Source organism: Martes martes (genome assembly GCF_963455335.1).
Source record: "Martes martes genome assembly, chromosome: 6".
NCBI classification, from domain to species: domain Eukaryota; kingdom Metazoa; phylum Chordata; class Mammalia; order Carnivora; family Mustelidae; genus Martes; species Martes martes.
In genome coordinates, this window is record NC_137893.1 from 52,723,307 (window position 1) to 52,745,378 (window position 22,072).

At 39.5% G+C, this 22,072-nt stretch overlaps 1 protein-coding gene across 1 annotated transcript in view; it reads left to right on the forward strand.

Annotated features, from left to right (window-relative positions):
* Window positions 1–22,072, forward strand: part of FILIP1 (filamin A interacting protein 1) — a 184,019-nt gene that overhangs the window by 144,307 nt on the left and 17,640 nt on the right. Inside the window, exon 5 of the mRNA XM_080805302.1 lies at window positions 17,688–20,493. Within this exon, the coding sequence (XP_080661428.1) occupies window positions 17,688–20,493 (2,806 nt within the window). The remainder of the gene's footprint in view (window positions 1–17,687; window positions 20,494–22,072) is intronic.

Here is a 22,072-nt window from a genome sequence, read left to right on the forward strand (position 1 = left end):
TTTTCAAAGGTGAATAAAATTGAGACTTATAAGACAACATTTCAAAAAGTCATAATTCTAGGGGTTAGCCTGGGTGGCTCAGTGTATTAAGCGTCTGCCATCAGCTCAGGTTATGATTCCAGGGTCCTGAGATCAAACCGCTTGTTGTCTCATCATCATTGTCTTCATTGTTTTCCTTGTCGTGTCCCCCTTAAACTCCCTGTTCAGCAGAGAGCCTGCTTGCCCCTCTCTTTGCCCTCCCTCACCTCACCTCATGCTTGCTTGTTTTCTCTCTCATGCTATCTCTCAAATAAATAAAATCTTTTATTTTTATTTTTTTTAAAGATTTTTATTTATTTATTTGATACAGAGAGAGAGAGACAGTGAGAGAGGGAATACAAGCAGGGGGAGTAGGAGAGGGAGAAGCAGGCTTCCCGCTGAGCAGGGAGCCCAATGCTGGTCTCATCCCAGGACCCTGGGATCAGGACCTGAGCCAAAGGCAGACACTTAATGACAGCAGCCTAGGTGCCCCTAAATAAAATCTTTAAGAAAACAGTCATAATTCTAGAGAAGACCTACAGATTTATCTTGCCTATGCTGAATCAGCTGAGGTGAAACTTTTAAAAAGATAGCTTTGCCTTGGGGCACCTGGGTTGCTCAGTGGGCTGGGCCTCTGCCTTCGGCTCTGATCATGATCTCAGGGTCCTGAGATCGAGCCCCACATAGGGCTCTCTGCTCAGCAGAGAGCCTGCTTCCCCCTCTCTCTCTCCTCCTGCCTCTCTCCCTACTTGTGATCTCTCTCTCTCTCTCTGTCAAATAAATAAATAAAATCTTAAAAAAAAAAAAAGATAGCTTTGCCTTCTGCTCAAGTTAGTGGTCATAAGGAAAAATTGCGTAACTGGTACATCATAACTATTTCCCTAAGATTTCACAAGGTACCACTTAGATCAGTTGGCTAGATTGTGATGCTAATGAGGCCATTATGGTTAAGGAGGGCACCATCATTCACAAAGTCGCCCGTGTCAAAATGCAAGAATAATTTTATAAAGTTCTTTCTACCTTATCCTTCACGTTCAGGCATGAAAACCAGATACTTCTACATATTAATCATTCTTAAAATCTCCTTTCTTATATGACAATTGTAATCTTCATTTAGTCCTTTTTTGGGTTGGAAAATCTCAGTCCTTTTATAACTGATCTCCTTGCCTCTAGTTTCCTCCTTCTGTAACCCATACAACCATACTGTCATCAGAATATTGTAATATACAAATTTGATATTATCACTATTCTTTTTTTTTTTTTTAAGATTTTATTTATTTATTTGACAGACAGAGGTTACAAGTAGGCAAGAGAGGCAGGCAGGGAGAGAGAGGAGGAAGCAGGCTCTCCTCGGAGCAGAGAGCCCAATGTGGGGCTCGATCCCAGGACCCCGGGATCATGACCTGAGCCGAAAGCAGAGGCTTTAACCCACTGAGCCACCCGGGCGCCCCGATATTATCACTATTCTTGAAGTCCTTACAGAACTTTGTATAACCCTCAGGAATGGAGCCTAACTTCTTAGGATAACACGCAAACTGCTTGATCTGACTTCCACCTTCCATTGGAGTCATCCCTTGACATTTTCCCACCTCCTGCTCTGTGCTCTCCATGGACTCCGTGCTGTTCTGAATGAGGTTCTGTTTCTTGCACTTGTGTGCACTTTTCCCTTTATGTGGCATACTATTTCCCCATTCTATCATCTGGATAAACTTTGTTTTATTCAGTCATTGACGAAATATTGATTGAGCACCTACTCTGTTAGACACTTTGTTACGGGGGCTGGTGTTCAGCTCTAGACCCTGCTCTCAAGGCGCTTTTGCCTTGTAGAGAGGTGGGGAGACAGATGATATCTAAGGAAACAAATAAATGGGTAAGATGATTTCAAATAGTAAAAGTGCAGTGAAAGAAATAAATAGGGTGATATGATGGGTAGTGGCTGGGGAAACTATTTTCAATAAGCTGGTCAGAGAACACATCTCTGGGGAGGAGACATGTCAGCTTAATGAAACTTGAATGCTGAAAAAAAAAAGAAAAAAAAAGAGCCCATAAGACTATTGTGTGTGATTGCGCAGGTTGTAGCTTGCTGGGACCCCTGACTAATGAAAGCATGGGGACTGAAAGCCAGTTGTCAGTCAGAGCATCAAGATAGGCACCCCAGTTTAGGACTGGTTCTCTAGAGAGCAGGGGGACCCTTCTCTCATTCTCCCAAAGGGGTCAAATAGGCTGCACCCCTGATAGCAGAGGAATGGTATTGGAAACAACCTCCTCCAGTCACATCCCTACCTTGGGTGTTCCTCAGTAGTCTATGTTTAAAACACAAATGGTAATTTTTACTTAGCATTGCAACTTATTTTTTTTTTTTAATTTCAAGTATCTAGTATACTATCTGGCAATGGTGGGACATTCAATTCATCTTTGTTGAATTACTAAGTGAATTAATGAATCATGGTTGTATTTCTGTGAGTCAGGGAGCTTCATACTAGAGTATGATCAGGGAGCTCCTTCTCAGGTAGTGATTCCCAAATATGGACCTTCTCATGAGCAGCAAACTATCAGAAAAAAACAGTTATTTCTAGGTTTTTATGAGCAAATGACAAATAATTCCCTAAACTTTAATTTCTACAGTGATTGAGAGCAATTTACTAGTAATATACCAGAGGATTTATTTTAAAATATAACATTTGTAAATTTAAATTAACATGTTATGTGCTTGCTTCGGCAGCACATATACTAAAATTAGCATGTTATAAGATTTTCTTGAAGACTAAGAGGGTGTTTTCCAGGGGGAGTCTGGCTACTACCAAAATGCTGGCAAACACTGAACACGTGCTTACGTGGTAGTAGGAAATCCCATAATCTTCAAGAAGAATAATTTGTTATCCGACATGAGCTTTTTATGGTTTTCAGTTGCTACCATCTGTACCTTTTAAAGGTAAACTGCTATTGGTCAAACTTCATAATCAGTTTAGTTTGTTGTGGGTTGTTGGGCTAACCCATAGAGGGTCCCTAATGCATATCCTTAGTTTATAATTTTTAAACGTTAGACTTCAAGGCATGTCATCAATGTGCCCATTCTAGAGTAAGATTATACCTAATCCCTTCTGATGAAGAGTAAAACTTCATCTGTGGTTACTTGCCTCAGGGGGTGTGTGTGTGTTTGCATTACTTGGATTATGATATCAAAGTAAATGTAATGAGATTACTAGATTATTTTAACATTTTAAGATATAATTTTAAAATATAAAATAATGTATATAACTTTAGGATCTTATCTTGCAAAATAAAAGCAGCTCATGAAAGCTGCTAGCAAAAATTTACTGAAATTCTTTTCTTTTCTTTCAGTATTTTATCACCAATTTCTTTTTTTATTGTGAGAGTAGGTGAGAAAAGCATCTGTCCCACTGCACTGGGCCAGGATCAAGAAGTTTGAGATCAGGGATGCCTTCGGCTCAGGTCATGATCCCAGGGTCCTGAAATTGAGTCCTACATCAGGCTCCTTGTTCAGTAGGGAGCTGGTTTCTCTGTCTCCCTGCCACTCTACCGACTTGTGCTCAATCGCTCTCTCTCTCTGACAAATAAATAAATCTTTAAAAAACAAAGTTTGAGATCAGATGTTCCACAATACAGCTGGTTTTCACACACACAAAAAAGGAAAAATTGTACAAAGTCTTTTGTAAACTCATCCGCACTACTAAAAAACACAAAAGAAAAACAAAACTCAAATGTTTGTGTCTTGCCATTTATTTATACATAAAAGAAATGATTATCTAGCACTCAGAGCTCAAGGGCTGGGTCTAGGGTGAGGCAAATGAAAGTGACACCTTGGTACAAAATTTAAGGGGATTTTTAAAAAACTCAGTAAGCAAGATATACAATATTTTAATGCATTACTTTTTAAAATAAAAATTAATGCAAAAAAAAATCAATGATGAATAAAATTCCAAAATGAGGATGGGATCTGACTGCAGCTGCACTGCCCAGCCTTATTCAACTTGCCAGAATCTCAGCCCTGTGCAGTATATTGGGAAGTTAGATTAATGCTGCATAATTATTATAATAGACACCATCTTGAGGAACTGAAGGAATTTATGAAAAAGTAACACTTCTTCCTGAGTCATTTGGTAAAACCATGTCCTATCATGTTGCCAAGCTGCTTAGCTCTGTTCTATGCTCTTGCTGGGAAAAAAATGTATGTGATTAAAGACTTCTAACTGCATGCAAGCTTGAGTCTTTTGAGGTTCATTCATCTTTAATTACTGTCATGCCCTTGCTAGTTTTAACCTGCTTTTTCTCTTGGGAGAGAGAGAGGCATACACACAGGGAGAGTTAAGAAGAATAAAAGAATAAAAATAGTGGAAGGGAAGGGAAATAGTGAGAAGGGAAATTAGCATGATCTGGCTGAGAAACAAATGGTGTTAACTTTTAAAATGACATCAGTGTTTCAAAATGGCGTCCACTGGATTTAAGATGATGATGAGTGACAACATCTAAAGGAAGCCAAGAGAAAAATTGCTGCTCTGGGGCTAGTGCTGATAAATTTGGAAAATGATAGAAGTGAGAGTGTCAAGAATGTTGGGGAAAAGAACTTGTGAAATCTTACATGGTTTACCTTCCAAGGATGAGAAATGAGAATGGTTATAGTCAAGTGTAGCTCTGGGTCTTTAGAAGCACTGACTGACAACTGTTCCAGCGAAGGTGTTTGTTTATCTCCAGGATGGATAACCAGGATAAGGTTAAAAAACTCTCACTTCCTCTTTCCTCCAACAGCAGCAAAAATTGTGCTTAAAAGGAAAGATAAATTCATGAATTTCTGTGGAACAGAAGGGGGCAAGGATGGTTTTTGTTGTTGTTGTTTTCTGATTTTTTTTTTTTTTAGCACATTTGACTCAGCATCAGATGGATCCCAATGAGGAAGAAAAAGTAAAGGCTTTAATAGGCTTAATTTTTATAAATATGGAAATGAATGAAAGAATCACCCATAATCACAGACAAATACGAGGGATACATGGTACTGTAAAGAAAGTAAAAATATGACTAGATACCAAAGGACCTGAGATTTGTAGGGGGTGGGGGGAAAGGTGGAGGGGGAGATAAAGATCACAAAGAGGGTTAAAAAATAAACCTTTATTGTGGAAAATTTCAAAGATTTACAAGAATAAAGAGAATAGTATAATGAATCCCCATATATCCATCACTTAGCTTCAACAGTTAATCAACAGTTAATTGACTAGTCTGGTTTCATCTTTTCCCATTGCCCTGGGTTTTTCTCTGTGCTTCCCTCCCCAGATTATTTTTTTTTCTTTGTCCTGGATTGTTTTTATAGAAGTTCCAGACATATCTTTTCATTCATAAATATTTCAATATATATTTCTAAAAGACAATGATTCTCTTAAAAATATCCTTAAGCCACCTAAATTTAGTAATAATTTCATAACATAATTTTTCCAATCATCTTATTTTTAAAAATGGCTTGAATAAAAATCCAAATATAGGGGCCCCTGGGTGGCTCAGTCCTTAAGCATCTGCCTTCAGCTCAGGTCATGATCCCAGGGTCTTGGGATCAAGCCCTGCATCAGGCTCACTGCTCAATGGGAAGCCTGCTTCTCCCTCTCCCACTCCCTCCGCTTGTGTTCCCTTTCTCGCTGTGTCTCTCTGAACAAAATCTTAAAAAAAAAAAGAATCGAAATATATCCAAATCCAAATTTGTTGATATGTCTTCTAAACTTCTTTTAATCTATAGCTTCCCGCCCCCAGTCTTTTTGCTTCTTGAAATTTATTTATTTAAGATATCTGGGTAATCGCTTACATTTTGGGTTTTTCTGATTGCATCATCACAGTGTCACTTAATATGTTTCTTGCCCCTTTCTTGTAAACTAGTAAGTAGTTACAGGGGCTTGATCTTATTTGGGTTCAGTTTATTTATTTATTTATTTATTTTGGTAGGAATATTTCTTGGGTGGAGGTATGTATATATGTATGCAGTGCTTGGCTATCTCTCTTGGGAGACACTGATGGACATTGCCTACATCCATTATTTCATTGGGCATTGCAGAATAGTGGCTTTCTATAATTACTTCTGTATTTACTAACGGTATCCTATCATTATTTATTAACTGGGCTATTCCCATAAAGAAAAAAGCTTTAAAGTTAAGTGAGAACATGCTAATCTCATATATGTACATTCTTACATATATTCTTGGGTCTACTTCCCTGTTTCTCCTCCTTTACAATCAAGATCTCAAGTAGTAAGTCTCAGATATTTGTCTCCGTGTTTTAAATTTTTTTTGGTTTTTCATCAGCTAAGCTTTACTTTCTATTTTGTGCTGAAACTCCATAAAACTGCTCATGTGAAGTACTAATGATCCATATTGACATATCCAATGGGAAAAGCTTTTTAAATTTAAGTTTAAATGAAAACAATGGACATTTTCCTGTTTTCTCCCTTGATCTCTCCAGAGTCTTTGGCATTAGGGACATGTCCTGTTTCTTATGCTTCTCTCTGCCATCTTGGTGTCTGGGAATGCCCTATTTACTGGATTCCTTCCTGTTTCTCTGGCTATCCTGCTCAGGCTCTTGCACTGAGTTCCTTTACATTTTCTCATCTCAGTGTCTCTTTTCTGTCCTCACTCCTTTTTCTCTCTTAGGTCTACAAACCTCCTACTTATCTCATTCTCTCTTATGGCTTGAGATTGTACCAGTCACTGGAGACTCTTGGTCTGTATCTCTGGCCTAGATTTATCTCTAGGAACTCCAGGCTTACCAATAAGCATTGATCTTGAAGGGTTCTCAGCAACCTCAAAGTCAGTTTGTCTTTTTGGAACATCATGACCTTCCCCTCCAGGACTGTTTCTCTTATGTTACCCTATATGTGATAAGCACGATAAGCACAGATGTCAAACTAATAACCTTGACCAGAAGCTGGAAAGTCTGTCCAAATTTCTCCCTTTCCATCCTCACTCAGTCTGTCACCAAATACTAAACTTCACCCAGGGCAACGCCTTCTCTCCTTTTACACTGATCAAGATCTTAGTTTAGACTCCATTATGTTTCTCATTTCATGTTTTTGTAATTTCCTAAGTGAGCTCCAGCTTCCTGGACCCACTCCTCCATCCTCTACACAGTTGTCATATTTCATCATATTCTGAATCCAAAGTTCAGATTCATCCTCTTAACCCACGGGGTGTTTTGTTTGGTTTGTCCATCTTTTCTAGCCTCATTCCAACTCCCAATGTCCCCACGGTTGTCCTTTGGTTCAGTTGAGCTACCTGCTGTGCCTTGAAAATATTTCTCATTTCTCAACGCTGTGCCTTTACGTACTGTTTCCGCTAGACTGCTATTTTAGGCTGTGCAGGCCACATACGGTGTCTGCTCCATATTCTTTTTTGTTATGTTTTACAACCCTTTAAAAACATAAGAACCATTCTTAACTTGAGAACTGTATGATACGAAATACCAGCCTCGATTAGATGTGGCCTATAGACGACAGTTTGCTGACGTCTTGTGTAGAGCACCCTTTCCTTGCCTTCTCTACTTACAGAGTTCCCATTTAACCTTTAAGACTCAAGAGTCATATCCTCCTGGAAACCTCCCTGACTCCCTTCCCCTGCTTTGACTTTCACTGCCTTTCCTCTGTGTTCGCACACAGGATACTCATCTTTTGCACGTCAATGTGATTGTTGGTTTAATTGTCCTTTCCTTTAGAGACTAAATAAATGTCTTAGGGACAAAAACTGCTTGTTTTTTTCTCCAAATGTCCAGCAGAGTGCCTAGCATTTAGCGAATGGTCAGTAGATGATTGCCAAGTGAGTAAACAAGAAAAGGTGCCTTACTTGGTGCTGCCAGTAGTACTGACAGCTGCCATTTGTTGAGTGCACTCTGTGGGATAGTCACTATCTAAAAAACTTCAGAGGGGTAATTTTCATTTTGTGTGTCTACACAATAGCCCCATGAAGGAGGTACTTTCATTCCCTCCATTTTATAGATGAGACAGCTGAGGCACAAAGAGGTTAAGGAATTTGGCCAAGTGCATTGGAATTTCAGCAAGGGAAGGCCTTTTGGGATGGTCTTCAACATATATGTAAAAAACTCACCATAGGCTATGTTCTGGTTACAGGCTACAGCAGTGAATAGAAAACACAAAAATCTTCCTTTCAAGGTATTTATGTTTTAGAGAAGAGAACCAGTCAATTAAAAAAAATAAGTAAAATGTATTGTGTAATAAGTGCTGTGGAGAACAAAAATTGCAGGAAAAGGAAATAGAAAGTTCTGTCATGAAACGCACAAGGTAAATAGGGTGGACAAAGAAGGTTTCCCTGAGGAAGTGATATTTGTGCAAAGATCTGAAGGATATGAGGGGATGATCTATTAGAATATGTGAAGGAGGAGAGAAAGAGTGTTAAGGTGTGCAGTCAGAGAGGTAAGGGAGAAGGGCTGATAATGTAGGTCTTTCAGGTCATTGCAGTGATTTGGCTTCACTCAGAGTCAAATAGGAAACTACTGGAAGGCTTGGAGCAGAGGAGTGACACGATCTGACTTACCATTTTTTTAAAAAAGATTTTATTTATTCATTTGACAGAGATCACAAGTAGGCAGAAAGGCAGGCAGAGAGAGAGGGGGAAGCAGGATCCCCGCTGAGCAGAGAGCCCAATGTGGGGCTCTATCCCAGGACCCTGGGATCATGACCTGAGCGGAAGGCAAAGGCTTAACCCAGTGAGCCACCCAGGTGCCCTGATTTGTCATTTTTTTAGAATCACTCTGGCTTCTAGGCAGAGGACAGACTGAAGGTGAGCAAGGGTAGAAGCTGGGAGTCGGACTTGGTGGCCATTTCAATAATCCAGATAAGAGATGATTGGTGGCCTGGGCTAGGGTGATAGCAATAGAAGAAGTGAGAAGTAATTGGATTTGGAACCTCTTTTGAAGGTAGAGTTGATAAAATTTGCTAAAAAAAATTGTGGAGATGTGAGAGAAAGAAAGGAGGACTCCAGGATGACTCTAGATCTGGGGCCTAAGCATCTGGAAGAATTTAGTTGTAGCTGACTGACATGGGGTAGATGTGATTGGAACCATAGGGGAGGGCTGGGAGCTCAGAAGAGAAAAAGAGTAACAACCCACTGTGCTGGGAGCTAAGTGCATGACCGTGTCCCTGCTATTGAATGGACTGACGTCAACAGGAGAGAGATCTCGAGAGTGTATGAAGAGCTCTGTGCAAATTCACCTATCTTTTTATTAATGATTGGAGTCATTTTGCCATTGACGCAATGCTAGGTACAAGTTGGCATCAGCTGGATAACAAACCAGAGTCCAAGGAAGATCTTGACAATTCCAGAAGGATAGGCTGACATAGCAAGATGAAGTCAACCTAAACAAAAACAAAGTCTTGCAAATGTGATGTGTTCAAGTAATATCTATTCGAAGAATGGCACTGTCGTTAAAAGCATTTTGTTTGTTGTCGAACAGATCTGGTTCAAAATCCCAACCTACCCCTTCTCAATCCTTTCCCTTTGATTAAGTCAAATAACTTGTGTTATTTATAAAATGGTACAGTAATGCCTTGCTCAAAGTGTTGTTGTGAAAATGAGGTGAAATAATAAAGTACTTAACACGCTGCCTAAGATGCAATACGTAGTTGGTAAATAAGTTTTTTTTTTTTTAATTTCTGAAAGACTTGGTAACCTTTATTTTCGGCATCTTGAAATAATACTAGAACTAGAGGTTTTCTAGTACTTGAAACATGTCTTCCCCGGAACATTTTCCTTTCAGGTTCCCCAACCCCAGCTGAAAGTGTTAGCCCTCTTCTCTAGCTTTCCTTTCTTTCTGCCTTAAGATTAATAATCTATTTTATATTTTCTATTACCTTTTAAGTCACTCTCTTATAATATTTGTTTACAACCTTTCTCCCTTAATCTGACATTTGGAATACTTTCTAGGTCCTCTTATTTATTTATTTAATTTTTAAAAAGATCTTATTTATTTATTTGATGGAGAGAGAGAGAGCTGAGGTGGGGGGGTGGTGGTAGTGAGGAAGAGCAGAGGGAGAGAGAGAAGCAGGTTCCCTGTTGAGCAGGGAGCCCGATGCTGATCCCAGGGCTCAATCCCAGGACCCTGGGATCATGACCTGAATGGAAGGCACAGGCATAACCGACTGAGCCACCCAGCTGCCCCATCTAGGGCCTTTTATATTCTTTTCATCACTACATTTTTTACTGAGATACAATTTGTGTATAACAAAATTCACCAATTTTAATGATACAAATTGATGCCTCTTGACTTATATATGTAACCATAAACAATTATAGAACATTTGGGTCTACAGTTTTAAAGTCTTTTTCTAGTTGAAAATAACTGAATTTCTAAACATTTGTAAATGATAAATTTACAAGTTAAAAATACAGCTTTATTCAGCATGAAAGGAGAAATGAGGAATACACTTAAGAATAGTTATTAAGAAAGGCAATAGAATTCTGAAAATCTGTCAGATCATTTCCTTGTCTTCCTTTCATCCTTTAAGCAGGATAAGGTGCTTGTTGAAAATTAAGAACTTGCCAAGAATAAATTTGATTTCAGGATGCCTAGGGCTCTGCCTGTATCTGCGATGAGAATCAGGGTACTAATTCATCTTCTTAGTCTTGGTCTTCTGGTTTGTTTCCTTTTTATGCTAATCTGCTTAGAATCAGAGCATGGTTGAAGAATGGCAGGATGGGCAGAGAGGAGGTAATAAGACCAGTTGGCACAAACAACACCCACACCTTCTTATTCTGCTCCTTAAATAGCATAATTACATGGCAACGGGGTCCAGTAATGTAGAGCAAATTAATTGTTTAAAGCACAAAGTAAAATTGTAACTATTGGGAGATTGTTTGAAAAAAGGAGACATAATATGCCACAGTCATTATGTATTGTGACTAGTTACATGATAGTACTTCTGAATTCTTGTTTGATGTAAAAATGAGGATTTCTAGATAGAGGGGAAGAAAAAAAAAAAAAACCCACCTGAAATAGAAGGGTAAAGTGACGAGGGAGAGAGGGACCTAAATGGAGACAAGTGCCCCCTTCCTTTGGTACTCCAGTGTCATTCCATGGGTCTCTCCTGGTATATCTCTCTCCTCTTATCTCTCTTGCCAGGCCTTCACTAGCTCCTCCTCATTCTTTTTACCTCTTATTTCTGGGCATTTCCCAAAGCGTTTGCTCTATCCTTTCCTTTTTCTCTCTCTCTATAGTTTCTCCTATGGAGATCAAAATTATTTCCATGTGTAAGGCAATATCACCACCCACACCTTATTGAAATGAAAATCCAGGAATTACCAAGCTTTAGCAAGGTAAAGAGTTCCTGTGTAGGGGGGCACCTGGGTGGCTCAGTGGGTTAAAGCCTCTGCCTTCAGCTCGGTCATGATCCCAGGGTCCAGGGTCCTGGGATCGAGCCCCACATCAGGCTCTCTGCTCTGCAGGGAGCCTGCTTCCCCCTCTCTCTCTGCCTGCCTCTCTGCCTACTTGTGATTTCTGTCTGTCAAATAAATAAATAAAATCTTAAAAAAAAAAAAAAAGAGTTTCTGTGTAGGGAAGGGTGGTTGACAAAATAGACCCAGGATCTCTTGTAACTTTCTTTCTTCCTGAGACTTCTCTTGCTTTAATTACTACCATTCCTCCCACTAGATCCCAGATGTACACTGCCCCAAAATTAGAGTTCTGGTCCAGCTGTGGGTAAAATACCCTCTCTTGTTTCTCTGTAGCCAAGGTTGGGATATTTTCTTAGAAAGAACTAAAACTGTAAGAGACTTTCAATCACACGAAACAAACTGAGGGTTCCTGGGGATTGAGGGGGTAGGGTTGGGGTGACTGGGTTATGGACATTGGAGAGGGCATGTGCTATGGTGAGTGCTGTGAAATGTGTAAGTCTGATGATTCACAGACTTGCACCCCTGGGGCAAATAATACATTATATGTTAAATAAATAAATAAATAAATAAAAACTAAAACAAGCAAACAAAACAAAACAAAAGGACGCTAAAACCTATGAGAGAAACACAAAAAAGTTTACTTTAGCGTGGTCTACAAAATACTATTTAGGGTTCCAATTTTCCCGGAGGCACTTCAAAGGATATCTACAGGTTGGTTATCATCCAGTATGAAAGATAGACGTATTATAAGGGAGACCTTCCCGGTCCACATAGAGAAGGCTCCATCTCTGTTTTGGTTTCCACTTAGGAGATACACCTCTTCTCTAGGAGACTGCTGACTGGAAAGACCACGGTCTTCAAGAGAGGCCACTGCTTACTGGACCAGAGCCCCTTATTGTCTAATGACCCCTAGTAACAAAATTACTGACCTTGTAACAACTGCAATATCCATTCAACAAAAATTTATACCCAGCATCGTGAGTTCACACATCTCTGTGTAAGATGACTGGAGCTCTATCTCTAGCTCAAGATTATTTATTTGTTCTTTCTTTCATTTATCCATTCAGTCACTGTATTTCGAGCACTTCCTATGTGTCAGGCATTGTGCTATGGGGCAAATAAGACAAACATGGCACGTATCCTCATGCAACTTGTGTTAACGAAGGTCGTCAGGCATCACAAAATTGTAAGTTGAGGGGCACCTGACTGGCTCAGTGGGAAGAGCATGTGACTCTTGATCTCGGGGTTGTGAGTTTGAGTCCCATGGTAGGTGTAGAGATTACTTACAAATAAAATATTTTTAAAAATGTGTAAGTTGATTAGTCTTATAAAGGAAGTCTTCAGGATATTATGGGAGTCTATGAGCAGATCTAACTGAATCAGGTTGGTCAGGATGGCTTCTGGAGGAAGTAACATTTAATTAAAACTTGAAGGATAAAATCAGCCAGATATATTCAGGTGTGTGTGCCAGAGTGAAAGGAAGAGCAGGTAGGACATACCAGGGAGAAGGCACAGCATATTTAAGGAATGTTAGCAGCTTAGATCAGAGAGGTAAGACTGACTTCAGTTGAACCTGCCAAGGTGCTCAGGAATCCAATCACGCTAGGCCATGTTAAGGAATTTCCACCTCTATTCTTAGAGCAACAAGAAGGCATGGAGAGCCAGGATTCCAGTACAACCTATGATTATATTCGAATTTGGGTAAGAGTAAGTAATAATAATAATTATAACTTTAAAATAGCTGAAACTACGCTCAGTATGGGCCAGGCACTGTTGTAAGTGCTTTCCATATATTAAGGAATATGCATCTCACCCAAACCCTATCAATTAGGTACTTTTTTGATGCCCAATTTAAAAGTGAGGAAAGTGAGATATAGCGATATCTCATATTATGTAATTCATCCAAGATCACACAGCTCAAAGGTGACAGGGTTTGTGAGGAAACCCATTAGGAAACTTGCAGAATTATCAGCAAAAGACGCTCAGGGCTTAGATGGAAGTAAATGACAGTGGGGATCATTAGGGATGGCCTTAAGATATAAAAGAGCTATAAAATTTATAGCATTTACATCAAAAGTACTTCATTTCCAACGTTTGGTATACTTAAAAATTATCTCATTATGGAAAGAACACTTAACATGAGATCTACCCTCTTAACAAATTTTTAAGTGTACAATACAGTATTATTAAATATAGCCAGACACTTTTTTTTTAAGATTTTATTTATTTGACAGAGATCACAAGTAGGCAGAGAGGCAGGCAGAGAGAGAGGAAGAAGCAGGCTCTCCACAGAGCAGAGAGCCGGATGTGGGGCTCGATCCCAGGACCCTGGGATCATGACCTGAGCCGAAGGCAGAGGCTTTAACCCACTAAGCCACCCAGGCACCCCTGGCCAGGTACTTTTTAACTTGACTATCTTGCTGTCAGTTACCTCAATTTTCTACCATGACTCTTTCTCATCAGTTTTTCCTATTCCTATTAAAGTTATTATCTGTAATTATGCAGACCGAAAGCTTCAAAGTAATTTTTTTTTCTATTTCTCTCTCCCTTTTTCCTAGCAAGTGAACAGTCACAAAGCCCATGCCAGTTGCCTTTGGCAAAATCCTCACAATTCATCCCAACCTTCCCATCGCCAATGTCTTCCCTATAGGTATTTTAAGTGCAAGTCTTCTTGCTCAGAAGGCTCTCGGCAGGCTGTCCTGAGTCACACAATTTTACCTTGTTTCTCCATCTAATCTTCAGCTAAACCAATGCTGTAACTGAATTTTAAGAGAATGCTGAGAATGGACTGTGTATTGCTGTTGGATCCACTTTAACTAGGAGATGGGAACAATTTAAGTGATAGAAGGGGGAAGGAGGGAGCTTAAGGGACAAAGGAAAGGAGGGGGGGATAATCACAGCTAGGAGGACCTGAGAAATGTAGTTTCTTGGAAGCCAAATTTCTGCCCTGGTCACAGGATTTTCTACTCATGAGAAAGCCTTCGATTTTTCTCTGGTTGAAACATTAGTACCTCAGGTTTTACTACCAAAGACAAGTTACAGACATGAAAATATTTACAGATTCAACACAAAAAGCACTGGACAGACTTTTCAGATGTCTACTCTCTAGTTCTTACATTTATTTTTGTGTTTTTGACATCCACGTATTGAGTCTATACGTCAGTCACTTTACTTCTACTATTTCGAATTTGAGAACAATCCTGTGAGGTAGGTGTTAATATCCTTCTCTTTATAAGTAAAAAAAACTGAGGGTCAGAGAGTTCTGGGAATTGGCCAGAGGTTACAGTTGGAAAATGAGAGGCAGAATTCAGGTACAGCTATGTCTGACCCCAAAGCCCATGTTTTAGGCACTCCAGCCCACTGTCTGTAATAGCATGGAGGCATAAGGTATTTAAAGAAATTGCTTTAGAAATTTTAACATTTTGGGACCTCTGGGTGGCTCAGTTGTTAAGCATCTGCCTTTGGCTCAGGTCATGATCCCGGGTCCTGGGATCTAGGCCCTCATAGGGCTCCCTGCTCAGGAGGGTGTCTGCTTCTCCCTCTCCCACTCCCCTTGCTGGTGTTCTCTCTCTCACTGTGTTTCTGTCAAGTAAATAAAATCTTAAAAAAAAAAAAAAGAAATTTTAACATTTTAAGCCTGGAGTTGAAAGCACTGATGTTTTCAATGAATTCATCTCAGATAGTCTAGTTAAGGTTAAGGAATTTGAAAATATCCCCTAAAGTCTCTTCTACTCTGTAGTTCTATGACATTATTTTAGTTGTTTTGACTTAAGTAAAAAGAAAAGATGATCAAGAAAAAGCCCTTTTCCACACATGAGAACCACACTTAATGAAACGATTATAACATTGCTCTTGTGAATCTGTAGGATTTGAAAACAATCTTTATCATTTACTGGAGGAATAAAGTCATAATGGATTTTGGAAATTATGGCATCACTAGAAAAATGGCATCACTAGAACATTTTTATAATAATTCTCTAACACCACAAATAGCTTCGATGTTTGTCGTCATTTCTTGCACAATGCAATGTGAGACTATTAGCTTCTATTTACTTGGCCAACAGCTAATATAGTCATAAATACAAAATAAATCATTCAGAATAACTAAGGTAGATAAGACAAAATATATTGAAAGAATGAAGCATACTTAAATATGTATTGTTTATAACTTGCTTCTCTGATAAACATATTGATATTAAAATTCATTCTTAGACTACAGAAAGTGAATATGATTATTTCAACTCTGTTTTTACAGGTAACTGAAAAAAACTATGAGAAATTGGTGCAAGCTATGAAGGGGAATGGGAGATACAGGCTTCTGGTTAGGGAATGAGTAAGTCACGGGCATAAAAGGCACAGCATAGGGAATAGAGTCAATGATGTTGTAGTAGTGTTGGATGGTGGCAGATTGGTAGCTACACTTGTGGTGAGCACAACACAATATTCAGAGTTGTTGAATCACTATGTTGTACTCCTAAAATTAATGTAACTTTGTGTGTTGACTCTACTTCAATGAAAGAAATTGGTGCAAGGTAACTGACCAACATAAAGATGATGAATAGTTATTCTAGAGTCTTTATATTTGTACTTTTTAATGCTATACATAAACGCCATAGAGAAAATGTATTTCATACATGTGAAACATAATAATTCCTCTGGTGGCCATATTTTTGCATTAATAATAACTCAGATTTCTTCCCTACCTAGTTCTCTTATTTACAAAATCATTTAGGGGCATCTGGGTGGCTCAGTTGGTTAAGAGTCTGCTTTCAGCTCAGGTCATGATTCCAGTGTCCTGGGATTGAGCCCCTCATCGGGTTCCCTGCTCAGTGAAGAGCCAGCTTCTCCCTCTCCCTCTGCTGCTCCCCCTAGTTGTGCAGTACCTCTGTGTGTGTGTGTGTGTGTGTGTGTGTGTGTGTGTGTCAAATAAATAAATAAAATCTTTAAAAAATAAAAAAGTCATTTAAAATAAACTTAAATTTTAATTTAAAAAAATTTTTTTACATTTCTTTTTTCTTCATTTATTTTAAATTCTGTGTTGGTTCTTCATTAGCTGAAGTTAGTTTATGCAGGTCAGCTTTCTATCAGAAAGCTTGTCTTGCTTTGTCCCTAGGTGATAATTCCCTACAAAATTTTAAAATTCCCAAGTTCTTTTTTTTTTTTAAGATTTTATTTATTTGACAGAGAGAGAGTAGGCAGAGAGGCAGGCAGAGAAAGAGGAGGAACCAGGCTCCCTGCTGAGCAGAAAGCCTGATGCAGGGTTGGATCCCAGGACCCTGGGATGATGACCTGAGCCTAAGACAGGCTTTAACCCACCGAGCCACCCAGGCGCCCCTCCAAGTTCTTTTTTTTCTGCACCTGCCCTTTCATTTAAAATAAAATGATCCTCTGAAGTCATAAGATGCAGAGGTGAGAAGCAAGGATCCCAGAGCCCTACTGCCTGAGTTTGAATGCCAACACTGCCACTTCCTGACGGTGGGCCCCATGCAAGTACCGTCTCTCACGTTCCTTATCAGGATGGCAGTAGCAGTACGTGTCTCACAGGATTGCTATGAAGAAAAAATAAACGCATTACACACATAGTGCCTGGAATACAGAAAACACTATTTAAATAGTCTTTTGTTATTGCACAACCTAAGTGTTACCCAATGGTTGTTATTGAAGTATAATATATCTGCAGAAAGACACTCATAAGAGTTCAACTTACTGAAATGTAATGGGCTGACCAAGCCTGTATAAACAGCACATAAATCATGAAACAGAAACTAGTACCTGAAAAGTACAGAAACTAGTCCTCTTCATACCCACTTCTGGTCACTACCCCTCCCTAAGGGTAATCAGTATCCTGATTTCTGATTAATTTCATTAATACTACCTGTTAAGCCTCGATATTGCAGCAGTTAATAGGTATTTACTGTAATAACATTTCATTTTTTTAAAAAATATTTTATTTATTTATTTGACAGAGAGAGATAGTGAAAGAGGGAACACAAGTAGGGGGAGTGGGAGAGAGAGAAGCAGACTCCCCGCTGAGCAGGGAGCCTGATGTGGGGCTTGATCCCAGGACCCGGGGATCATGACCTGAACCAAAGACAGACGCTCAACAACTGAGCCACCCAGGTGCCCCTGGCATTTCATTTTTTATTTAATATCCAAGACAAACCTACTTGCTGATGAACCTTTTAATATGTATAACAATAAATATACACAAATGTAATATATGACATATATAACATAATAATAACATATAATATTTTAATATATTTTGTTTCCTAGATTGAAAAAGCTCCTTGAACAAGAAAAGGCTTACCAAGCCCGAAAAGAAAAGGAAAATGCTAAGCGGCTCAATAAACTGAGAGATGAGCTTGTGAAACTCAAGTCCTTTGCACTCATGCTGGTGGATGAAAGGCAAATGCATATCGAGCAACTTGGCCTCCAGAGCCAGAAAGTACAGGATCTTACTCAGAAACTGAGGGAAGAAGAAGAAAAGCTCAAAGCCGTCACCTCCAAATCCAAAGAAGACAGGCAGAAACTGCTCAAGTTAGAAGTGGATTTTGAACACAAGTCTTCGAGGTTTTCCCAAGAGCATGAAGAGATGAATGCGAAGTTGGCTAATCAAGAGTCTCACAACAGGCAACTTAGGCTCAAGCTGGTCGGCTTAACTCAGAGAATCGAGGAGTTGGAAGAGACCAACAAAAACCTCCAAAAGGCAGAGGAAGAACTTCAGGAATTAAGAGATAAAATTGCCAAAGGGGAATGTGGCAACTCCAGCCTGATGGCGGAAGTGGAAAATCTCCGGAAACGTGTGCTCGAAATGGAGGGTAAAGACGAGGAGATCACTAAAACGGAAACCCAGTGCCGGGAACTGCGGAAGAAGCTGCAGGAGGAGGAACACCATAGCCGGGAGCTCAAACTGGAAGTGGAGAAGTTACAGAAGAGAATGTCTGAACTGGAGAAGCTGGAGGAAGCATTTAGCAAGAGTAAATCTGAGTGCAGCCAGCTGCATGTAAATCTGGAGAAAGAGAAGAACTTAACCAAAGACCTGTTGAATGAACTGGAGGTGGTCAAGAGTCGAGTTAAAGAACTGGAATATTCTGAAAGTCGATTGGAAAAGGCTGAATTGAGTCTAAAAGATGATCTTACAAAGTTGAAGTCATTCACTGTGATGCTGGTTGATGAAAGGAAAAATATGATGGAAAAAATAAAGCAAGAGGAGAGAAAAGTAGATGGACTCAATAAAAATTTTAAGGTGGAACAAGGAAAGGTTATGGATGTAACTGAAAAACTAATTGAAGAAAGCAAGAAGCTTTTGAAACTGAAATCTGAAATGGAGGAAAAGGTATACAATTTGACAAAAGAAAGAGATGAGTTAATAGGTAAATTGAAGAGTGAAGAAGAAAAATCCTCTGAATTAAGCTGCAGTGTTGACTTATTAAAGAAGAGACTTGATGGGATAGAGGAAGTGGAAAGAGAAATAACAAGAGGAAGGTCTTGGAAAGGGTCTGAGCTCACCTGCCCAGAAGATAACAAGATAAAGGAACTGACACTGGAAATTGAGAGACTGAAGAAACGCCTCCAACAGCTGGAGGTGGTTGAGGGGGATTTGATGAAGACAGAGGATGAGTACGATCAGCTGGAGCAGAAATTTAGAACTGAGCAGGACAAGGCCAATTTCCTCTCTCAACAACTGGAGGAGATAAAGCACCAGATTGCCAAGAATAAGGCAATCGAGAAGGGTGAGGTGGTGAGTCAGGAAGCAGAGCTGAGACACAGGTTTCGGTTAGAAGAAGCTAAAAGTCGAGACCTAAAAGCCGAAGTCCAAGCTCTTAAAGAGAAGATCCATGAATTAATGAACAAAGAAGATCAGCTTTCTCAATTGCAAGTGGATTATTCTGTCCTTCAACAAAGGTTTATGGAAGAAGAAAATAAGAACAAAAACATGGGGCAGGAGGTCCTCAATCTGACCAAAGAGTTGGAGCTTTCTAAACGGTATAGCCGAGCTCTTAGACCCAGTATGAATGGAAGAAGAATGGTGGATATTCCAGTGACGTCGACTGGAGTGCAGACGGATGCCGTCAGCAGTGAGGCAGCTGAGGAAGAGACACCAGCAGTATTTATACGGAAATCCTTCCAAGAAGAAAATCATATCATGAGTAACCTTCGACAGGTGGGACTGAAGAAACCTATGGAACGATCCTCTGTTCTAGACAGGTACCCTCCAGCAGCAAATGAGCTCACTATGAGAAAGTCTTGGATTCCATGGATGAGAAAAAGGGAAAATGGGCCCCCAATCACTCATGAGAAAGGGCCTCGAACAAATGCCAGTCCAGGGCACCCAGGAGAGCTGGTCCTTTCGCCAAAGCAAGGCCAGCCTCTGCATATTCGAGTGACACCAGACCATGAGAATAGTACAGCAACTTTGGAAATAACCAGCCCGACATCTGAAGAATTTTTTTCTAGTACCACGGTCATTCCTACCTTAGGGAATCAGAAACCACGGATAACCATTATTCCGTCACCAAATGTTATGTCTCAAAAACCAAAAAGTGGAGATGCTACTCTTGGCACAGAACGAGCCATGTCCCCAGTCACGATTACTACGTTTTCTAGAGAGAAGACCCCAGAAGGCGGAAGAGGTATGTTTGCAGACAGGCCCACATCCCCCATTCAGATAATGACGGTATCTACATCGGCAGCACCAGCTGAGATGGGAGTCTCTCCAGAATCCCAGGAAATGCCCATGGGAAGGACTGTCCTCAAAGTCACCCCAGAAAAACAGACTGCTCCAACTCCACTAAGGAAATATAACTCCAATGCCAATATCATAACCACGGAAGACAATAAAATTCACATTCATTTAGGTTCTCAGTTTAAACGATCCCCTGGGACTTCGGCTGAAGGAGCAAGTCCAGTTATTACTGTCCGACCTGTTAATGTGACAGCTGAAAAGGAGGTTTCCACTGGCACTGTCCTTCGCTCTCCTAGGAACCATCTCTCATCAAGACCTGGCGCGAGCAAGGTGACGAGCACTATCACCATAACACCGGTCACAACTTCATCTACTCGAGGAACCCAGTCAGTGGTGAGTAGAAGACGCTCTAAATTGTAGGCCCAGGGAGGGCAAAGTGAGTCGTGGGAATCACCCAGGGCCCGAAATGAAACAAAAGCACATGCCTCTAGCTCTGAGTCCACTAGCAGATATTTCCTAGAGGACAAGCTACACCAAAGAAATGAAAATAAAAAGTGGTCTAATATTTTAATAAATTGAACTAATGTGGGGTGAAATTTTCTTTTTTCATGTAAATTATGGAGGCCCCCCAAATTCTTGCAAAGATGGCCTCTTCATAATGTCAGCATATGGTAATAATCAGGTTTAAAGTTTAATTTTTATATTTAAAATAATTTTAAAAATGAAAACTGAGGGGCGCCTGAGTGGCTCAGTGGGTTAAAGCCTCTGCCTTCGGCTCAGGTCATGATCCCAGGGTTCTGGGATCGAGCCCCACATCGGGCTCTCCGCTCAGCAGGGAGCCTGCTTCCTCCTCTCTCTCTGCTTGCCTCTCTGCCTACCTGTGATCTCTGTCTGTCAAATAAATAAATAAAATCTTTAAAAAAAAAATGAAAACTGAGAGAGATGGTCAATATGCAGGAAGAATGAAAGCTGCCTCTTGGCTTACATTTCTATACCCTAAAATATTCAATATGTGGCTGTGAATGGCCATAGTCATATTTTATTCCAAAAATAACATTAAAGTATTTTAATATTAAAACCTATTTTAATAGTATAAAATAAGTGAGCTTATATGTCTAAGTGCTACATTTTATTAATAGCATCTTGCAGAAAGCAAGTGCTGGATAAATATTTATTTAATAACCAACTGGAAGCCTAAGTGAATGATTACAAAGTGTGCCCAAAGTATAAAAACCAGAGCTTTAAAATAAATTCTAGTTTTAAAAATACCTCCAGTGATTGTCTTCATTTACTTGGGACAAATTGGTAAATTAAATTATAAAAGAATGTATACTATTTAGATTTTAATTGAAACCAGTAGACTAGAAATTATGATTCTTAGACTCTGAACAAATTCTATAGCATGTATTAGATCCTCTTAAGGACAGGAAGCTTCTTATTTAAGTATAGAAACTGTGGTTTATTTTCTCTTACCCACAGTATAATTTACTTAAATTTTCTGTGTACCAACATAGATTTAAGACAGACTTCAAAGTGTGAGTTACTAATTGCTTTGCTAGAAAGCTTTTCATTATTGGCCTAAAGGTGCTGAATAGCATTCAGAATTGCTCACACTTCTCAAATGGTTCAATATAATATTGCTTTTTAAGCAACATAAAGCATAAACTGGTATGCGTGGTAACTTCTAATGATTTTTATAAAAAGATGGTGGAGGTCTAAGTTGTAACTTAGAGCAGATTTTCTGCTGAAACATCTCATTCCCATTTAAAGGTCAGATCAAAATAGCTTTCCTTACTTTAGTAACATTTTTCACTACTGATTAAACCCCATATGCAAACAAGACTTCAAATAAGATTTATAAGGTCTAAAGGATGGCCACTTACTTCAGATATATCAGATTCCATAAAGTCAAGGATGACAAAAAGTTTAGGACATGTTTCTTAGAAATTGAATAGTGAGGCTAATTCATTTG